At 41.8% G+C, this 21,745-nt stretch overlaps 1 protein-coding gene across 1 annotated transcript in view; it reads left to right on the forward strand.

The window, feature by feature from the left end:
* mad1l1 (mitotic arrest deficient 1 like 1) overlaps window positions 1–21,745 on the forward strand; it is a 74,397-nt gene that overhangs the window by 40,155 nt on the left and 12,497 nt on the right. The window contains 2 exon segments of the mRNA XM_034130446.1: window positions 274–496; window positions 6,272–6,465. Coding sequence (XP_033986337.1) covers window positions 274–496; window positions 6,272–6,465 — 417 coding nt within the window.

Genomic DNA, 21,745 nt, shown 5'->3' on the forward strand with positions numbered 1-21,745 from the left:
GTTACTGACAGTGACTGTTGTTGCCACACGGTCAGTTATGTTTTTTTTTGCTACACATCCAAAGGCCATATGTGAATAACTGTGGGTAATGGTCATTTTAATTGTAACTTAGCCTATGTGAACTCCACTAAAAACTGTGTGTGAATGTGTGATTGCCTCTCTGTAAAACAGCTTGTAAAAATAAGTGTGTGTGCATTAGTGCATGCCCTCAATGTTATCCTCCTCAACTTGCAGAATTGACGGAGGGTCTGATCTTTGTCTTTTTTGTCTCAGGGTGACTTCGACCCCATCAAAACCCGAGTTCTCCACTTCAAGATGAACCCTGTCACCGTTGCCAAGCAACAGCGCCAGCAAGATATTGATGCTCTCCGGGAGGAAGTGACACGTCTCAGTGAACTCGTGCGCTCGCTGCAGGAAGGAGGCGCCATGGTCCAAGGCGACTCCAGCATCAACGCCAGCCTCAGCCTCAGTCTGCCGCCATCCAAGGAGGTCGTGGGTAAGATCAACGCACCAACTGACGTCTGTTTAACTTTGATTGTCTATGAGTTATTACTTACTTTGTACACACCAATGTATTGCTATGTGTGTACTTCTACTGCCACTCTCCCCATGGTCAGAGGTGGGAAGTAGTGGAGTACAAATACTTCGTTACTGTACTTAAGTACATTTTTCTGGTATCAGTACTTCACTCCACTATTTATTTGACTACTTTTTGCTTTTACTTCTTACATTTTGAACACAAATACCTGTACTTTCTACTTCTTACATTTCCCAAACAGGCTGGTTCCTTTAGTTTGAATGTGTGTTTGGTGGCGTGATCATTATTATTTAGAGTCATTGCGTGCCTATTGATTTGAACACGATCCGTGTATCCATCATTTCCTGGTCTTCTCTAAAGAAGAGGGACCAATGAAAACGTTTGTCATGTTGCCGTTGTTCAGCATGGAAACATTCATTAGCTAACAATGACATTATTGTTCTATTAATATAAAGGGAGGTCAGGTACTCTTTAAAACAGCTGCTAGTTATGGGTACTTTTTACTTAAGTACATTTCAAAGCCCATACTTCTTTACTTTGACTTGAGTAAAGAAGTTTAGTCAGTACCTCTACTTTCACCAGAGTATTTTTAAACACAAGTATCTGTACTTCTAAGGATGTGTGTACTTTTGTCATCTCTCCCTATGGTTTCTTCCATTTTTTTCCCCCCCCGTTAATTGTGGGATTTCTTTCCCCATGTCCACTCCACGTGTCTGAGCAAAGAGTGTGTCGTAAGCTCCACACTCTGTAAATTCCCCTCAGACATATGTGTAATTTGTGATATTGGGCTATATAAATAAAATTTGATTTGAATTTAAACAGTACAATTTATAGAAGGACTCATTCAGAATTGGCTCATTAGTTGGAACCAACCGTGAATAAAATAAAATGGATGGACAGTGGCCTTTTTCCATTTCATTGTCCATCACATTTCCATTACCATACATTATTTATGGCGCTGAACTTGGATTAGGGGCAACATTATAGCCTCTCACACACAGCCCAGACTACATTAATGTAGGACACAGTAAGTACATGCACATAAATGTTTTAACTTAAGCTATAATTATTTATAGCTAGTTTTATTTGAGTTTTTAGCAGCTCTATAGCTCGCGAGTCAGTTGCTCGTCCATCCACACTTTGGCGGACACAGTTTTTCCCCCTGGAGTCTCAAATGTGTCTCGGATATCAAGTGTTTGTGAAGTTGTGTGTGCGTGTGAAACATGAAAGCATGGATTCTCGCGTGTTCGCTTCCATTGGGTTTTTTTTTTACATTATTATGACATGTGTTCAGTTCCTCTTCCCTTTTAGACAAATGGAAGTTTTTCAAAGAGAAAACACTGTAATGGCGGGGACCTAAAGCAGAGTAAGAAGGGAATTGCTTCATTGGTATTTGAGGCCCCTGAGGCCTTTGTCCTCTCAGGTGTGAGTGTACGGCAGACAGTTAGATTGGGAAAGAGTATTCATGACGGGGTTAAATATTGAATTGGAGTTCAGGGCAGATCAGCGTCGGAAGTCTGTTTGCTAATTTGTCTTCTGCTCTGCCTTTCTCATATTCACTCTTCCTCTCCCTCACCAGCACTCATCTCTCCTCTCTTCAAATTCACCCTTCATCTTTATTTTATACACTTCCTTTCCCTCTTGTCATTTTCCCTTGTCTTTCATTTTGCCCGTCCGCTCCTGACCCTTTCTTCTCTGGAAATGTTAGTTGAGTTTCTTACCAGTGTGTTACATTTCACCTCCAGCAGGTAATACAGCCCTAATGTGTGATATCTGTCCTCCTCTTCAGACCAGGGTTAAGGCAAAGGGATGTCTGGGAAAGTATCAAAGGCAAACTGAGTACATGTCATGCCTTTGAGATTGGCACAGTTATATAAAAAAAGCTTTGTTTGATGAACTCTATATGACTAAAATATGATTTATAGACCCAGTTAAACCTCACCATGAAATGTAGATGTGCAGTTAAGAAATACCAGATCTAAAATAGACCTTTGAAAGATATCTCATGCAAAAAGAAACTGCTTAATATTTCAACAATCGAAGTAAGTCCTAATTGTCCTTCAACCGAGTGCAGGTTATTGAGTCTTTTCTCTGAGGTAATAGTGGATTAAGTCAATTGGAAACACTTTTGTTAATGGAAAATTGATATCTAACATTTCCCATATTCTTTCCTTAATGTCTTAGTTTTATGTATATTGTTTGCACACAATAAATGCTTTCATGAAGTTTCCATTACTATTCTAAACTTGAATAGACAGCCACTGTTGAGCAGTGCTTCAAGTGAACTAAGAGCTAAGTACACTCCCATTCATTTATTTGTTTTAATGGGAGTTCAAACAATTATAATGGGTAAGAATGTGAAAGGAAGCCAAGGATTAAAGTGACAGAAATTATTCTTTCATTTGGCAAATGTTCCACTAGGTTAAAAATAAACCTTGTCTTATACTTGTGAAACCCATGAATTAGGCTGTTATTGATACTATTAAGTATTATTCCTAGCTTTACACATGACTGCATTTTGTAAATGAGAGATTGTTTTCTTTGTTTCGGCCTGGAAGTGTCTTAATAATAATAATAATAATTCCTTATATTTATTATAGCGCTTTTCAATGACCCAAAGCGCTTTACAGATACACATTACACATACATATCATGCATACATGTAACGGTCATGTACTGTGGACAATACCCACAGGATCAAATTCAGGTGAAGTGTCTTGCCCAAGGACGCAACGGCTTTACAGACGCAGCGGCGGCGGGTTTCGCCCCTTGATCTGATAATCAATGCACAGCCCACTGCGCCACAGCACCCATCTTCACACCTCGAAGTCATCAAGGCGCTTTACAAGTACACATTAATATCATACATGTACTGTGGACAATACCCACAGGAGCAAATTCGGGTGAAGTGTCTTGCCCAAGGACACAACGGCCTGACGCAGTGGCGGCGGGAGCGGGTTTCGAACTGGAGTTCCCCAACGCCCCCCTTGATCTGATGATCAAACGCACAGCCCACTGCGCCACTCCGCCCGTCTTAAGGGTTTGTCTTTGGACTAGAAAATGCAATTGTAGTGACAATGTTATCACATTTCACAAGGGCCACTTAATAGTAACACAAGTTAAGGAGGAGTTGGAAATGAATCTGTCAAGCCCATAATTCCCCCTACTTTTACTGCTATAACCAATTTCCGCAACAGATACAAATAAATACTCTGGGCTTACTTCAGGTTGGAAAATTGGTAAAAATATATAAATAAGGGCCTCCCTCCCTCAGCAGAGAAATTTCCTTGACAGGTTTTAAGAGACCGCTCGCACAGACCCGTAGAGACCAATTAAGGGCAAAAGTCAGAAGTAACTAACTTTCTAAAAACTTGACAGTTAGTGTAAAAACCTTTTTCACCACTGATGCTTTGATTTAGCAACTAAACACACACATTGGAACATTTGTGTGTATACAAGAAATTACATGTTCATTTCCTAGCCTGCCTGCCTGTCCATTTGTCTGCATGCTGCAGTCAATACAAGCGGCGTCTACTTCATGCTGTCTCTTGAGAATTTACAGCCATTTTCAGGGCAGTTTGATAGCTGTCATATAGTGACAGTTCTGTGACGATGCTGAAGTCTTGAAACAGTATTTATCAGCGCTGACTGACACTCAAGAGAAGCCCAGGCACCCAGGAGACAGACCGGCACACAGACAGACTCTTTAAGTTGATACTTTCTAGACATCCACTCTTTTGATAATGATGGATACAACGATCATGGGCTAAGATGTATGAAGAGGAGAATGATGAATACTTATCAATCAAGGCAGGATTAGAAGCCATAAAGTGCAGCACCACTCCTGAAGGAATATAAGATGTATGAGTTTGTGATAAAACAAGAGAGGTTTTGTCTGGTAAGTGTTCGCTGAATGTAAATTACACTGACTGTTGGATGATCCTTATCAAAGCAGACACACATCTGAGACACTGAAATTATTTTGACCTTGACAATATTAATCAATGCTGGCTAAGTTTTGTTGAGTAAGCATTTTGTTTGCCATAGGCGAAAGTTTTTTGCTTTTTGATTCTCTTCATGTTGAACTTTAACACATGCTTTTAAAGGGGCCCTTTTTATGCTAATGTTCAGGTTCATATATGTGTTTAGTGTCTCTACTGTGACATGTTTACACGCTTTAAAGGTAGGTAAGAATGGAGAAACCAGCTCGAGTGCGCTAGAATTTGAAACTACGCAGCCGAAAAAAATCTGCCCCTTCCTTCAGACTTCCTTACAGAGCCCCTCCTCCAACACACACGGACGCGCACATGACCAATGAGGGCACGAGATAAGTTTGTGCACAGATGGAAGGCTGACAGGCAGGTAGGCCATCCAGTTATTTTAGCCGGGCCGGCTCAGATGATTGGTCGTGCTTTTTACAGCACCACGGCTTCCACAGATGACATTTTTTTTATGTATTTATTGTCAAAGCATTTCATATATTCATTGCTATCGGGATGTTAAGAGCATTCCATGGAATATAACAAAAAGTGTTTCTGAAGTGAATTACCTACCCCACCTTTAAGGTTCAAAAAGGTCTTTATTTTTCTCATAATGCGCCTCTTTTTACCCTCTGTCTAGCTCTGTTGTGATTGGTCAACTGCTTACGCCCCGTAGCCGATAACGTACAATGTGTTGGAGTGCTAGCCAATAGATCTGCGAGGGTAACATAGTGATGTCACTATGTAACAGAAGTAAACAAAGGACTCCAATGGAGGCGATTAAGGCAGGGGGGGGGAGTGTGTGGGCGATAAATTCCCTCTGGAGGAAACACTTTTAATACTTTTTATATTTTGACCAAAATGAGAAAAGGACAAGACAGGAATTCTAAGAAATAAAAATAGGAACACAACAAGACTGACATAAAAACTCACTGCTATTTAATTTGAGCAATTTGTCCACTTTTCATCATGTGTGAAAGGGATAGAGGCTGCTCTACCTCCAGAGATGTCTGGGTTCACATACAAGCTTTCAAATTGAATTGTTCTTTTTGGCAGAAATCAGAGAAATGGCCATCCAATGATGTTGACTATTGATGTCTCTGCCAGGAGACTTCACTCGGCAGCGGGGATAAAAGTTAGCCCCAGCTGTCTGGCGCTGGATTCAGATCTTTCAGTGTTGCAAACCTTCTGAGAATATTTCAGTTACATCATGGAAACATGGGCTGCTCACTGCTTTGACCATTTCTAATTTTTACATTACTCACTTACATTTGTGTGCAGTCAAGAAATAATTCCTTCCATAACGACTTTTTGCTCATACAAACTAATTTCTCTGCCCTCTCAATTCAAGTCTTCCAATTAAAGTCATTAACCCCAAATAGATTTTCAACAAATTAAAGTCAGCCCCGCCCCCCCCCCCCCCCCCGATCTTGCTTCTCCTCTCCATTAATCTCTGTGCTCCCAGCTCTGCAGCTGACTGTAAGAGTCACCATTACACCACTCTGTGTGTTTTAGTGTTTTGTTAGCACTAAGTGAGCAGATGGAGGGCCGCAGGGAGTGTGTATTTGATATTGAGCCGTCCATCTATGCTACATTAGCTAAGTGACTTGAGCATGCACTTGTGGAGCTCTGCGGAGAGGAAGTTGTGCACGTGTTACAGAATCTTAGAGAGGAAAGTCTGAGTTACTTGTATACATAATAAGTGGTGTTATAAATGACCAATGTGTTCTCCATTTCTTTGTGTATTTTGCAGATTTGCGTAAGCAGATGGAGAGCTTGGAGCTCAGAAACCAGAGGCTGAAGGAAGTGTTTCAGAGGAAGATTCAGGAGTTCCGCACAGTGTGCTACGTCCTGACCGGATATCAGATCGATATCACCACCGAGAACCAGTACAGACTCACCTCAGTCTACGCAGAGCACATGGACGACTCCCTGCTCTTCAAAAAGGTACCACACTTCACATTTATCTGATTCTCTACTTTAATGCTAATATGACATTACTTTGGTGCTATCAAGAACACAGTATTCACACAAAGAAAGACCTCAAAGTTATGCATGAATGTGTTCAAAAGTAAGTAAACTTTTGAACCAGAAAAACACAATTCGAGATGATCAGAATGTAACCATAGACAAAATCCCAGAAATCCAGTTTCAAATAACTATATAAATATTTCATTGTTTGTCTAGCTTTATGCACATCTGCACATGCACACTCTTTGACGTCAGCAGAGATGGAAAAAGTACTTAGACTTACGCAGCGTCCGCACGGCAGCGTGCGTTGAAGCTTGCCGGCGGGCGTGTCTGAAGCTCGACCAACAACCAATCACATGAATCTCCCGCCCCGGACACACAGGCACGCGATTTGATTGGCTAGCGCTTGTACTGACATATGATTTGATTGGCTGACGCTTCCGTCGAAGCTTGAAAAGTTGAACTTTTCTCAACTTTTGAAGCGAGCAACGGAGGCAAAGCGCCGCGACGGAACCGCAATGCAGTTCGGCAAAGCGTGACGTCACCCCATTCAAAGTGAATGGGAAGCTGCGTTGAACGCACGCCGCTGTGTGGACGGGCCGTTACACTTAGTAAATATACTAAACTGTAAAAATACTCAGATAAAAGCAACGTGCTACATCCACAATCCTACTTGAGTAAAAGTATTTGCATAAAAATATACTTAAAGTACCAAAAGTACTTGTGTGCGTCATGGCCCATTTCAGAACCATATGTATAAGACTACTGGCGTAAAAATATTGATGCAATAGAGTGTTTATCAAAGCTGGTAAAGGTGGACCTAATGCTAATTACATTTCATACTGCTTCTGAATATTTATACTTGTAATAATATGAGAGGGTTTACTTAAGTGTATTTATATTTTGTATTAGCAAATTATAAGCTAACTGAATCTGTAACGCAACTAAGGCGCCGTTTACACGAGGAGAAAACTGCTTGGATCTGCATAGTTTCGCGTGCGTATAGCCCTATTATTTACACGAGGCCGATAGAAACGGACCCCACAAACGATAACGGGTCCCAAGGTGGATAGATTTGCAAACGAAACGCTCTGGGGGGTCAACCGAGTCCGTGTAATCACCTCGATACGAATATTTCCTGAAAAAATAGCGATAGCCCCACCTCTCCCCACCTCTCCTGCTCACTGCTGTAGCAGCTATCAAAAATAGCTGTGTTAATTAAACGCACAAGGGGTTCTTGAATGAAATAATATTATAAAAGGCAAACCAGAATTGTTAACGCCCAATATACTCCTTAAACAAAATAAACAGAGTCAGATTTCATGCATTGATCCATTATATTGACAAAGGTGCGATCTCACCCGGTGTTTGTAGAGAATATCTCTCTTTCTGAGCCGTCCTCTCCACAGAGACGTGCTTCTTGGTTTCTTTCAGTTAACTTCCCCGTTGCATTTATCCATATGCTGAGGAAATTACTATATCCCGCTGAATACCAGCAATCGCCACACACTTCCTCCTGTCAGTAGCTACTGCTAGTGCTACTGCTACTGACCATGCTACAGATATTAGTGCAAAATCTACAGCTCCTCTACCACAACCATCAGCAACAAGTGGACATGGAGAATTACATGAACTACATGTTGCTAAATCCACCGCGGGGCATAAACAGAAGGGTAGCCATGGCAACATTGCTGCGGGGCTGCTGCGGAGTCTTCTTTGCTGCTTTTGGTGTATTTTGTGGCGGAAGTTACAGCGCCACTTACAGTCCCGGCATATGTACTACAGCGTTTCCAGCGGTCTCGTTTGAACAGACACGTTAAATGAAACGAATGCATGTGAACGGAAGACTTTTTTGAATACGCATACTGTGCATAAACACAAACGTTCCCGTGTGCACAACGCCTAAAGCTGTAAAATAAATGTAGTGGAATAAATTACAATCATGGCTTTCAAAATATAGTGGAATATAGCATCAATTAAATATACAACTACGTCAAAATGTTATTTAAGTACAGTACCTGAGTAAATCTAATCTAATACACCCCACCACTGTGGATCAGATATTGCTGTGTGTGGCTATGAGCTACGTGTGCATTTCTGTAAGCAAGCGCACCTGCACCCTGATCATTTACATAGAGGTGTGAGGTTAAAAGGGACACAGTGTCAACAACAAACTCCTACAGACTGCAGCATCTGTGTGAGAGCTGATATCTGTCTCTGTGGGATCTTCCTCCAATGCCTCAGGAATTGCAAATTTGACCTTGCAAGGTGTTTTCTTTTTCTGAATCCCCTCCATATCCAAGTTTATGCACCATTAGTCCACGTTATAGCTTTGTGCTCGACTCAGCCTTGCAGGGAGAGGAACACTATGCCAACAGGGACCGTGTGTGTGTGTGTGTGTGTGTGTGTGTGTGTGGGGGTGTGGGTGTGTGTAATGATGGTGTGTATGTTTGAGAGGGAGAGAGTGATGACTGGGCAATGTCACCGGGCCGGGCCGCATGAATCGATCACCGCTCCCCATGCACTCATTGAGTGTGCTAAATAAAAACTGTATGTGGGTCCCTCAGCTGTTGAGAAAATCCTCCTCCTAAGTAGCTTTACAGTTAACACTTCCTGTTGTGCTCCCTTTACTGAAACAACTGAAACGTTGACTTTAATTAAATGTATTATGTCAACAACTTTCACAGAACTGTATTAGGTTAGTTGAAAGCAACAATATCAAATTGAACCTACAATATTTTTTTATTTAAACGTATAATAATTGCTTTCAACTAACCTAAAACTAACCTCTTTGTCGCTTCTTCATCCTGTCCTGGAACACTATCTTCCTCTCTTTATCTCTCTAGTTGTTTATCTCCCCCCCCCACTCTCTCTGTCCTCTCTGATCTCAGTGTTGTGCAGGAGCTAATCGCCGTGTTGTCGCTGTGTTGTGTTGTGATAGCAGGGCCTCAAGCTACCACAGACACCGTGGAGAATCCATACCGGAGAAGTTGAAGGCGGCTTTATTATCTCGGCGGGGCGATTTGTTGTGGGCGAGTGCTAGACTATCACGGCCAGTCATTACTGCCTTGCTCAAGGACTCCTACAAATGTTACTGGTGTAGAGAAAAAGAAATCGAAGGGATTTGAACTTGCAAATGGGCGCATGTGAATTTTCTTTCCCGCTGGTGTGTCCAATCTGCTTCATGCAACCCACCTGCGACCCTGCCAGGAGAGATAACTCACTGTCAATATTTATTAACCTCAGACTGCATCCATAGAACACACTCACACACTCACACTCTCTCACACCCACACACACTCACACACACACACTCGTTATGCCCTCATATTGCTCACTGTCACACTCAAATGCACACATACTCCAATCCGAACGCTCTCTGTCACACCACACCACCTCCTACCCCCCCCACTCGCACCTATTTCCCTACACACACACACACACACACACACACACACACACACACACACACACACACACACACACACACACCACACACACACACACACACACACACACACACACACACACACACACACACACAAAAAAATATATGCTAGCACTTCCTGTATTAGTATTCAGGGTGTTCCCCCACTATCTGAGTGTATGACACATGCCTGGTGGCCTATGGGAGCAGAGAGGCCTGTACCACTAATGGAATACAACTCTCGCACATATAGAAGAACACTCACACTTGAAGAAGTGCACACACTAATGCACATGAATATCAATATACTGAAATGCACATCATGAATGCAGGTCTGTATGGGTTTCTTTCAGGGACATGTAGAGGAGAGGATAAAGGGTTAAGGAATGGAGAAGGGGAGTAAAGGGTGATCAGAATGGCTTTCCATTTGTTGTATAGTTTCTGCTGGTCTGTACTAGTATTTACTTGTGTTTTAGGGGAGATAAAACAAATACAAGTCTGGTTTTGTAATAACGAAATGCAATTATTGGCACGTTCGGACACAAAATGATCGTCAAAGCTGTCACAGAGAGCCTCCGTGATGAGCCTCCTTATAACATATGCTAAACAGAGCACATGCTCCTATGCTAGTATTCTCTCTGCTGCTATCATATTGCTATCACTATCTGTCAAATGTCATGGATTAGATGTGCCTTTACAATCAAGGGAGTGACGGCTGCAATTGATGTCCAGTGGTTTCACTCTTCTGGCCTTTTCACTGCCATGCAATTAATTGTAAACATCCTTAATCTGGAATAACGGGAGGAATATAGGGTCAAACTTCCTAATGTGATTCATTTGCGTACATTTTTTAACCCAATAATGTTTCCAAATTAATCTTGAGAATTAACATGTCAGCCCTACAATATACATAACGTTCATAACATGCTCTTTACACGCGTGTGTGAGAGTTTAATCTGGGGTTATGAGAATGTAAGTGGACTAATTGTAGGATGTAAGTGTGGAGTAAATGGAGGATTGTGGACAGGAAGCAGAGGAGTCTTTACAAATAGGATTCTAATGTTATTCACCCCAGCAACAGGGTTGCCAGATAATCCTGCTAATATCCCCCTCTAGCAGAGGCAGCCAAATCCCCCTCCTATGGTGTAAGCTGTTTAACCTGCAACTGTCACGTTCCCTCTCTCTCTCTTCTCAGGCTTTCATTATGTCTCACACTCATTGGAATAATTTCTTCATCCTTTATTCGCTTTCACATTTCGGCTCTAACATTGCTATAATTTGGTAATTGAAAAGTTAAAATTGTCAAATGAGTGTCTCTTTCCTCATTCAAACCTGAGTGAGTCTCAGCACGGATGGAAGACAGACACACTGATGTTAGTTATTATGACTGCAAGAAAGGCTTTGTCACTAATTTAGCTCGGAGGATGTAATTTAGAATCATTTCCTCACATTTCATCCGTAAAAAGCCTTAAATGCTTATTCAGTGTTGTTAAAAAAGGATTCGGATGACTCGGCGATAATAACTTATAACAATAATTTTTTATTTGTCTGCTATATATATATATATATTCTCACTAATCAACTGTTAAATTAACACAGCTCTCAACATGGCCAAGAGCTAACAGTGCTAACAACTTCAACAGTGCTGACACATATGTCGGGCCTGTAAGTGGCGCTGTACTTCTGCCACAAAATACACCAAAAGCAGCGAAGAAGACCCCCGAGCACGGTTGCCCTTCTGTTTATGCCCCGCGGTGGATTTAGCAACATGTAGTTCATGTCATTCTCCATGTCCACTTGTTGCTGATGGTTGTGGTAGAGGAGCTGTAGATTTTGCACTAACATCTGTAGCATGGTCAGTAGCAGTAGCTACTGACCATGCTACAGCAGTGAGCAGCAGAGGCGGGGCTATGGCTTCATCGTTATCAGGAAAATTATCGTATTTTTTTTTTTTGGGAAAAAATGCAAGCTTTTATTTTGAAGGCCCGATTTTCTAACGCTGTGCATGCAGTAGGCGTTGGACTGGAAGTACCGACGATAAACGGTTTTGAAAACTTCTGTCACGTAGTGATCATCTTCTCAATAAAACATCTTTGCTGATGTCAGATAAAAATGAACACATAATGAAATATGACCCCCGGTTTGATGATTGACAGGTCACAGAACAATGGGAACTATCTACCCTTACCCACAATTGAAAGTAATTCACACCGACTCTACTCTTTGCTCTTCTCTCTGTGTGGAGAAGCAAGTTCAGCTTCAGAACTAAGTGAAAAACAAACAATGGCATAAAATATTATTAATATGTCGGGTAGTAATAGATTTATTTACCAGAATGCGTAGTTTATATGTTAGTATTTCTAAAAATCTCCTGGGGGCAGCATGTGTGACTTTTTATGTTTTACAGTTCAGCTTTGATTCCATCATCTCATTAAACCTTATTTAAAAGCATTCTTCAGTTCTGTGAAGGGATATATGCACTGTACTTCACTTTAATAATGTATGCTGAAAAGTGTATATATTACAGCACGATTTTTTGTTGAATAGATTTGAGTGGTTTCGGGTCGCGATTGATTGACAAAGGAAAAAGTGGGTCCCGAGGCCTGACCAGTTGAGAACCACTGGTATAGGGCGTACACACTGAGCCGTTTGGCCCCCCAGAGCGTTCCGTTTGCAGATCTATCCACCTTGGGACCCGTTATCGTTTGCGGGGTCCGTTTCCGCGGTTCCGTTACGGCCTCGTGTGAACGAACGGGCTATACGAAAGAGAAAAGTAGCGGATACAACCGTTTGCGTTCTCGTGTAAACAGCACCTAACATAATAAAGTCAGAAGTTATAATGTGTGTTAAAGCCGCCCTTTGAGCGGTGGGAGATCAAATGTTGTGTGAGTCAAAGTCGACTGCAACTGTGTGGTTCTTTCAAAGTGCTGCAAACAAGAACTTGTACTTTTCAGAAGCTACTTAGTCATAGCTAGATCTCTGTTTGTCAGTTAATAAAGCATTAATGCTATGTTATGTTAAAATGGCTCTGTTGACAGAATGATTATGCCAGGGGAAGTTGGTGTTGTTTGAGTCCACAGGGGCATGTGTGTAATTTATATTCTTAGTTCACCCCTAGGTGAGAGGGCTGATTAACATCAGTGATTAGGTATTTATGAGGCTCTGCTAATCAGCCACATAAACACCTCCGCTGAGTTATTTGAACATCTTTCTTTTAGAAGTTTCAAGGAGAGGAAGGCATTGCTACATTGACATTTACCAATGTATATGTTCAGATAAACACTGGGTCCTAAAAATCAGTCTGACATTGAAAAATTGTGATTTATTTTTCAGCATAAAATGATGCTGGCTGGAGACAGGTAGTTGCTCAAATGAAGCGGTGAATTTTTTCTATAAAGACTTGAAATTGAGGAACCACAGTTAACAACTCAGGTTTAGTCAGAGTGGTTTAGAAAACAACAACAGAGGCATAGTGGAGACAAACACCTCTTACAAGTTGTGTGTCTCTGTACGTAATCTCCCAAAGCAGACCCACTGCTGGGCTTACACATCGCTGCTATTGATTAGCTCATTAACAAACAAACACACCTAGCCGTGCTCTCCACAGCGCCGACTGGAAACTTCTAGACGTTCTTTATCGAGCGGTGGACTTTTCTATCTTTTCCTTTTTTTCCTTCCTCCTCCCCTTGCTCTCTTTCTCGCTCATCCTTTACTTCCTTGACACTCTCTCCCCTGTCTTCCCTTCCTAATGAAGGGAGGAGATAGAATCTCAGGGCCAGCTCATTAAAACATACTCCCAATTAACTGTCAACCTTCTCACCACAGACAGATGGAGGGAAAGAAAAGAATGTATGGAGGAGGGGAGGTGATGCGTGGAAAGAGCAGAATATATATAAAAAAATTGCTATAGCTTAAAGGGGACCTATCATGCAAAATGCACTTTTGCATGATAGGTCCCCTTTAAGGAAGAAATAAGTGTGTTTTTTGAAAAATACAAAGATAATTTGTGTCCGTATGAGAGTGGGAGAAGGAAGAGGACAGTTAATAAAGTACAGTTTATGAACACTGCCAAGTCTTAATGAGCTGTCTGTTTTATCAGCCACTTGGTGTGTGTGTGTGTGTGTGTGTGTGTGTGTGTGTGTGTGTGTGTGTGGCTTGAATTTGAGTCATTTGTCTGTTATAGCATAAAGTGGACCTATCATGCTATATTATAATAATATAGTGTAGGACCATACCTATATAAGGCATATTTATACTTTTTTTTTTTTCAAAATACCAAACAGATCATGCATTTTAGCCATGCCTCAATTTGACATTTTCTAGCTCTGTTTTTGCAAGGGCAGATTCTGTGAGAACAGCACCATCTACTGGCCTGGCATATGTACTACAGCGTCTCCAGCGCTTTCAAACGGCAATGGCCGTGGCTGTCTCCTCCTGATTGGTGGAGTTGGCCCAATAGCCGTGGCGCCACTGTCCTGACGTCAGGACAGTGTTCAAATCTGGATCAGTTTTTATCAGATCCGTTGCAGCCCCTTTTTTAGAGATTTGGGTATGGAGGAAAATAGAGAGGGTTGTGTTTTCTGACACTTGGTGAGTTCCCTGGAACACCGGGGACACATATTCATGTATAAAAGACGTACAAAAGTGCATTTTGCATGATAGGTCCCCTTTAATTTTAAAATAACTCTGACCGTCAGGGTTGCTTCTGGCGGCAGAGCCAATAAGACTCGGGCCACGGGAGCGTTTAAGGAGCTGCAGCCAGAAAGGTTTATGGCTCTCTCTCACACAGACTCTCAATTTCTGACCAATCAGATCTAATGGCACTCCACTGTGATGTGTACTAGGCAGAGTGGCAGCTACTTGAAATGATAAAGGCTGATCAAATAGTTTTCGTCTTAAACCATTTATTTTATTGATTATAGAGCAAAGGGAAATGAGTGGGCTCATTTTAAACTGAGTGGCAGTCACTGCACAACAACCTTATTGACATCCAGTGAGGTGTAAGAAAAAAATCAATAAGAGATGATTTAAAAATAAGGACAGTTAGAGGGTTATGCCTACATCTCATCTAACTGTCATTCTGTTTTATTGACAAAACAACTGCACTTATTCTGGAAGGACACCTGAATCCATATATTTTGTATTCATTGAACCAAAACACAGACTGTTTATAACGACATTTGACCCAGAATTTGGTGCATTAGGGGATTGAAGTGACAGTGACAATATCCAGTCAATTTAGCCACTTTAGCCAATCAGGAGGCCACCGTTTGTTAGCATGAGCAACCTAGCTGCTACGTTAGCACCAGGGTAGCTGTTTCGTTAGAGAGACACAACCACAAACCGTATTAACTCCACAAAGTACATTCATGATACATTGACACATGCTCTATTACACAGTGACTGTTAGGGAAGGTGAAGTTACATCTCCTCTCGTACAACTCCTCTGCTGCCTGCTTCACTCAGATAAGCTGTCAATCATTACATTCACCCCTACGATATGACATAACTTATTAAAGCCAACTTGAATGTTGAGAATACTTGAACATACACTGCTGTGATAAAAACATCATACAATTAAAAAAAGATATACATAAAAAATAGATGATATTTTCAATTTGTGGCAGAAGCCTTCTTTGAGACAAAAGTGTTTGATATGCATACAGATCTGTTAGTTTTGCAAATGTGTCGCCTATCTTTAAATACGTGTGTGTGTGTGTGTGTGTGTGTGTGTGTGTGTGTGTGTGTGTGTGTGTGTGTGTGTGTGTGTGTGTGTGTGTGTGTGTGTGTTGTGTGTGTGTGTGTGTGTGTGTGTGTGTGTGTGTGTGTGTGTGTGTGTGTGTGTGTGTGTGTGTGTGTGTGTGTGTGTGTGTGTGTGTGTGTGTGTGTGTGTGTGTGTGTGTGTGTGTGTGTGTGTGTGTGGTGTGTGTGTGTGTGTGTGTGTGTGTGTGTGTGTGTGTGTGTGTGTGTGTGTGTGTGTGTGTGTGTGTGTGTGTGTGTGCGTGTGTGGGGCTCTCCGTGTGTGGGGCTCTCCGTGTGTGGGGCTCTCCGTGTGTGTGTGGGGCTCTCCGTGTGTGTGTGGGGCTCTCCGTGTGTGTGTGGGGCTCTCCGTGTGTGTGTGGGGCTCTCCGTGTGTGTGTGTGGCTCTCCATGTGTGTGTGTATGGCTCTCCATGTGTGTGGCTCTCCATGTGTGTGTGTATGGCTCTCCATGTGTGCGTGTATGGCTCTCCATGTGTGTGTGTGTGTGTGTGTATGGCTCTCCATGTGTGTGTGTATGGCTCTCCATGTGTGTGTGTATGGCTCTCCATGTGTGTGTGTATGGCTCTCCATGTGTGTGTGTATGGCTCTCCATGTGTGTGTGTGGCTCTCCATGTGTGTGTGTATGGCTCTCCATGTGTGTGTGTATGGCTCTCCATGTGTGTGTGTATGGCTCTCCATGTGTGTGTGTGGCTCTCCATGTGTGTGTGTATGGCTCTCCATGTGTGTGTGTATGGCTCTCCATGTGTGTGTGTGGCTCTCCATGTGTGTGTGTGGCTCTCCATGTGTGTGTGTGGCTCTCCATGTGTGTGTGTGGCTCTCCATGTGTGTGTGTATGGCTCTCCATGTGTGTGTGTATGGCTCTCCATGTGTGTAAGAGAGAGCTGAGAGCAATGAAATGAATATGAAATGGATAGATGAGTGGGTGTTTTAAATATTTTGGGAAAAGAAAGGAGGCTTGCTGACTGAAACAAAACACTCACTGATGTATAGCTAAAAGCTATGAAGATAAACATGAGCAAAGCACTAATAAACAGTAAACACAAAGGCTGATGGGAATACAAGAGTGAATAAATTAACCACATGTTCTATGGATTTGACTCTATGTGCTTAAACCTTCAGAGAGATATCCTGGAGTTGAAATCGCAGAGAAAGAGGAGTGTGTTGACTCTGATTCCTCCTGACAGTTTCCTGTCCTGCATGCCCTCAGGGTGTGTGTGTGTGTGTGTGTGTGTGTGTGTGTGTGTGTGTGTGTGTGTGTGTGTGTGTGTGTGTGTGTGTGTGTGTGTGTGTGTGTGTGTGTGTGTGTGTGTGTGTGTGTGTGTGTGTGTGTGTGTGTGTGTGTGTGTGTGTGTGTGTGTGTGTGTGTGTGTGTGTGTGTGTGTGTGTGGTGTGTGTGTGTGTGTGTGTGTGTGTGTGGTGTGTGTGTGTGTGTGTGTGTGTGTGTGTGTGTGTGTGTGTGTGTGTGTGTGTGTGTGTGTGTGTGTGTGTGTGTGTGTGTGTGTGTGTGTGTGTGTGTGTGTGTGTGTGTGTGTGTGTCTCTGCGATTGTCTGCGTCACTGGCTCCTTTGGTCGATTTTTCCTAACATATGTCTGCTGTCTCCATGGTAACGTGATACACCAGAATCACAGTCCACCTGAGGTTGTGACTTTCTCTGAGGAGAGGAAAGGCTCTGCAGCTCCGTCACAGGTTCACTTTAATGGTGTCCTCATAACTCAACGTTTATCAAGAAACAAAGTCAGACGCACGATTATATCGGCTCTTTCTGTTGTGAATTTAGCAAATCTGCGAGCATGTGAGCTCATGGACTTGGCTTTGATTGTGTACTGACGAGAGAATCGATGTTATTGATTCATGTTTTCTAAAGGAGAACATCAAAGTATGTTGATAGGGAGTGCTCCTGCATGTACAAATAGTTGTATAAAGCTTTGTGTGTCTGCAGAGGGAGCTGCATGAAGAGTTTGAACTGATCTGGGAGTTAGAGAGAAGAGACTGAACAAGACCTGAACCTGCTCTTCATCTCTGCTTGAGTTCTAGTAGCTGAAGCCTCATTGGTTCATGTTAGGCCTTAACCTCTTGACCTCAGGTGGTTGGGGTCAGTGTAGCCCATTACTCAGGGCATTACACCTCTGGTTACAGTTACCTTTCATAGACACCTGGCCATGCTACAGCAGTGAGCAGCAGGCCAAATCGCCGACTTCCAAATGTTGGAGGTTAGATGCAAGGTGGGAAGGTGGCCCCATGTTTTTGAGAACGCAGAGAATACATGCAATCTAATTTACGATACCTCCGGTTTGGCTGCAACTTTTTCGACCTTGTTTTATTTAAAATGTTTAACCTGCAATTTCAGAAGTGGTGGAGTTATTGAGCTGCGACAGGGATGACTCGTCGCTTCATATCAATTGTATGGCTACAGTTTTCTCTCTAGAAAGCAGTGTTGGCGAGATTGTGTCTGTGTTTGATTGCATTAACACTCTTTTTGTGGGCGTGCACAAAGTCTTAGCCATTGCAAATGTCTGCTTCTTTAAACTTTTCTCTTTGTTTTGTTAACAAAATAATATTTCCGCAGATTATTGTCAAATCTAAAAATGAGGACGGTACAGCCATTGTTGTGTTTTAAACAAATGTATTCATAATAAACTATGGATCAACCCAACATGTAACGAGAAGGAAATGTTCCCTTAAACAAGATGTTGGTAAAGGACGTTCCCCTGAAATAAAAAACAGATTTATGTTTTACATATTTCTTTATGAATAAATGAACAAATCAGGTAGACATTTCTTCCCCGTGTGTACGAGTCTCAGCGATGCATGATTTCAATAAGCTGCAGAACACGTCTGCTCAAAACTTGTATCTGTAAAAATGCCAACCCATTATTACTGCAGATTCTCAATCTTTATAGAAAAACTCACCTGTTGCTGAACTTCTTAACATTCAAACAACGACATCTTGTTTACCAGCTAAGCTTGTTTTTGTGTGGAGCCCTATCTGAAATGCATAGCATGTTGTGTATTGAGTTCTGGCTGAAAATCCGCCTGCATAGAAATGTCCTTTTTCTTCCTCACTTGGAGCGTGTTGCTTGGAATTGAAATGGTGAAAACTCGGATGTGATTCCTCCGGCTTTATTTTTATTTTACAAAGAGGTCAGCATATTTTTATCCTCTAACTAGCTGTTTAATAAGCTCCCCATTTCTCATAAAAAGTGACATCCAGGACAGAGCCGTATAGCATATGCTTCTCTCTATTATAAAAATGATAGTTAAAAACCAACAGTGAAGGAATATACAATCATTAGTGGCTTTTCTGGGAGCTTAAACCACCACCATGGTTATCAAGTATTAATTTATAACACATCTTTGGATAATGTTAACTTTATTTAAAGGGGACCTATCATGCAAAATGCACTTTTGTACGTCTTTTATACATGAATATGTGTCCCCGGTGTTCCAGGGAACTCACCAAGTGTCAGAAAACACAACCCTCTCTATTTTCCTCCATACCCAAATCTCTAAAAAAGGGGCTGCAACGGATCTGATAAAAACTGATCCAGATTTGAACACTGTCCTGACGTCAGGACAGTGGCGCTACGGCTATTGGGCCAACTCCACCAATCAGGAGGAGACAGCCACGGCCATTGCCGTTCGAAAGCGCTGGAGACGCTGTAGTACATATGCCAGGCCTGTAGGTGGTGCTGTTCTCACAGAATCAGCCCTTGCAAAAACAGAGCTGCAAAATGAGGCATGGCTAAAATGCATGATCTGTTTGGTATTTTGAAAAAAAAAAATTATAAATATGCCTTATATAGGTATGGTCCTATACTATATTATTCAAATATAGCATGATAGGTCCACTTTAAATATTTAGAAACTGAAGTTGAAGAGATAACTCCATGTTTTATGTATTTTTGGAAGTGAGAATCAAGTTGATCAGTCGTTCACTAAGCAACTTGCTTAATCATTTCCTTTTTGATATATAGTCATTGTATTTATCATTAAGAAGAATGCTTTTAAAACAGTAAACAAATATCTGATTAGAATATAAATATGAATAGAAATTGAGTTGATTAAATGATTCTCCTATCTCTTTCTCTCTCTGACATCCTCCTCCTTCCGAATGCAGAAAAAATGCCAAAATCTGCATTTAAATTGAAAGCTATTCATCTGCATACTTCTGATTATTCAATTAATTTGCCTTCTGTTTTTTCACCCCCACCAATCAGCCGCTACGCCATGCATGCACAGGAATGGTTTGTTGTTGTTGTTGATGCTGCTGTTGGTGGGACAGTGTAGGGGAAAAACAAGAAGAGGTGGAAATCTTAAGAGGCAAAAGTGTAAATGAGAATTATTGTTGAACTTCAATGCATCATACCTCAGCATAGAGATTCATAGAGATACATATATGCAGCAGAGGGAGGTGAAAACCTGACGGAGAGGGGGAGACGGAGACGGAGAAGAAACTCCCCTCATTAGCGGGGAGAGCGGAGACAGAGGTCAGCTGATCTGTGAACTGCATGTCACCACCTTAATAAAGACCCATCCGTCACGTATACACACTCAGTGGGAAGCATCTATTCTAACAGTACAGCTACAGTAGTGTCTGTAAAGGTTCAGTGAAGCTGTCTTTAAGCATTTCATGAAAGGCATGAAAAGGGCTGCTGGAGTTAAAATCTACATTTTTTGCAGAGTGGTGATTGATCATGATCTTTGCAGCCTGGTCACAGTACTTGTCTTGCCGGTCACAGAAACACATAATAGAAACGGCTCATCAAATGGAAATGAGAACGCGGAGAGCTTTTGCAAGTTAGACAAATCAAAACAGCCAAGGGCAGAGAGTGGCACGGCAAGAATATGATACTAACAGGCTTACTGTCATCTTTTAAAGATGAAAAGACGACTTGTTTTCTATTGATTATATCGTGTGTTTAAAAAAAAAAAAGGAAATCCTAATTAGTAGTACATCAAAGCTTTGCACAGTCTGTTATACTAATGGGATAAACAAGGTTGCAAGAAATCAGATGTGGTTACATATAAATAAGTAATGTAATTGCATCAGAAGTGGTGTGGGAAGAAAGAGTTAATTCAAGATATTAATACGAGGTCGAAAGTTAATATTCATTTCACCTATGACTATAATGAGAGAGAAAAACCCACTGCTATTAGATCAAAATATAATCATTAGAACCACAATTGGGCTGTATCACAGCATGGCACAATGAAACATGTTTCTGAACAATTAGAAAATGAAACCCCACTTTAGTCAGACAAATTAGAAAAGGGGATATGAGGTGTTGCCCCTGGGAACGCTGTGATGTGTGGATAAGAAGAGGGGGTGTGGAAAGAGAGAGAGAGAGAGATGAAGAGATAGTGGGGGATGATTGATGACTGGAGTGGTAGAAAATATATTAAGAGTTAATTCTTTATTCCTCCACGATAGCTCTTGCCTGAAGCATTTTTTTGTATTTACGGTTTTCCGTCAGTACGTTCGTCCTTCCCTTTCTCATGAGCGCGATATATCATGATCTCCCTCAGAGAATTCCTTCAAAATCCAGCACAAATGTCCGCATAGACTCGAGGATGAACTGATTTGGTTTTGGTGGTCCAAGGTCACGGTCTTCTAACGATGTGCATCTCATTTTTATGGACCCGATATCTGAGGAACTCAATCATTCGAATGCTTAACGAGGCCCTGCTATCCTTAGTGGGGTTTTCTCTTTCCTGTAGTGTGTTATATTGGTTTGTGTGAATGCAAATGATCTGCAAAGGCTAACATCCTAATAAATGGCAAAAATGAAATAAAAATGGGGCATCTCTAAGCGGTTGACCAATCACAACAGAGCCGGCCAGCTAACCAATCAGAGCAGACTGGGCTCTGGTTTCAGACAGAGGGTGAAAAGAGGTGCTGCAGCACAGGCAGTATGAGAAAAGAGCTTTTTGAACATTAGAGCATGGAGACATGTCCCAGGAGAGACACTACATACTGATATGAACCTGAAGATGTGCATAATATTGCCCCTTTTAAAATGTAAATTGATATTATGGACCTCCATGAATGGAAACTGCTTCTTGATG

The sequence above is a fragment of the Trematomus bernacchii genome, unplaced genomic scaffold, assembly GCF_902827165.1.
Source record: "Trematomus bernacchii unplaced genomic scaffold, fTreBer1.1, whole genome shotgun sequence".
Taxonomy (NCBI): Eukaryota; Metazoa; Chordata; class Actinopteri; order Perciformes; family Nototheniidae; genus Trematomus; species Trematomus bernacchii.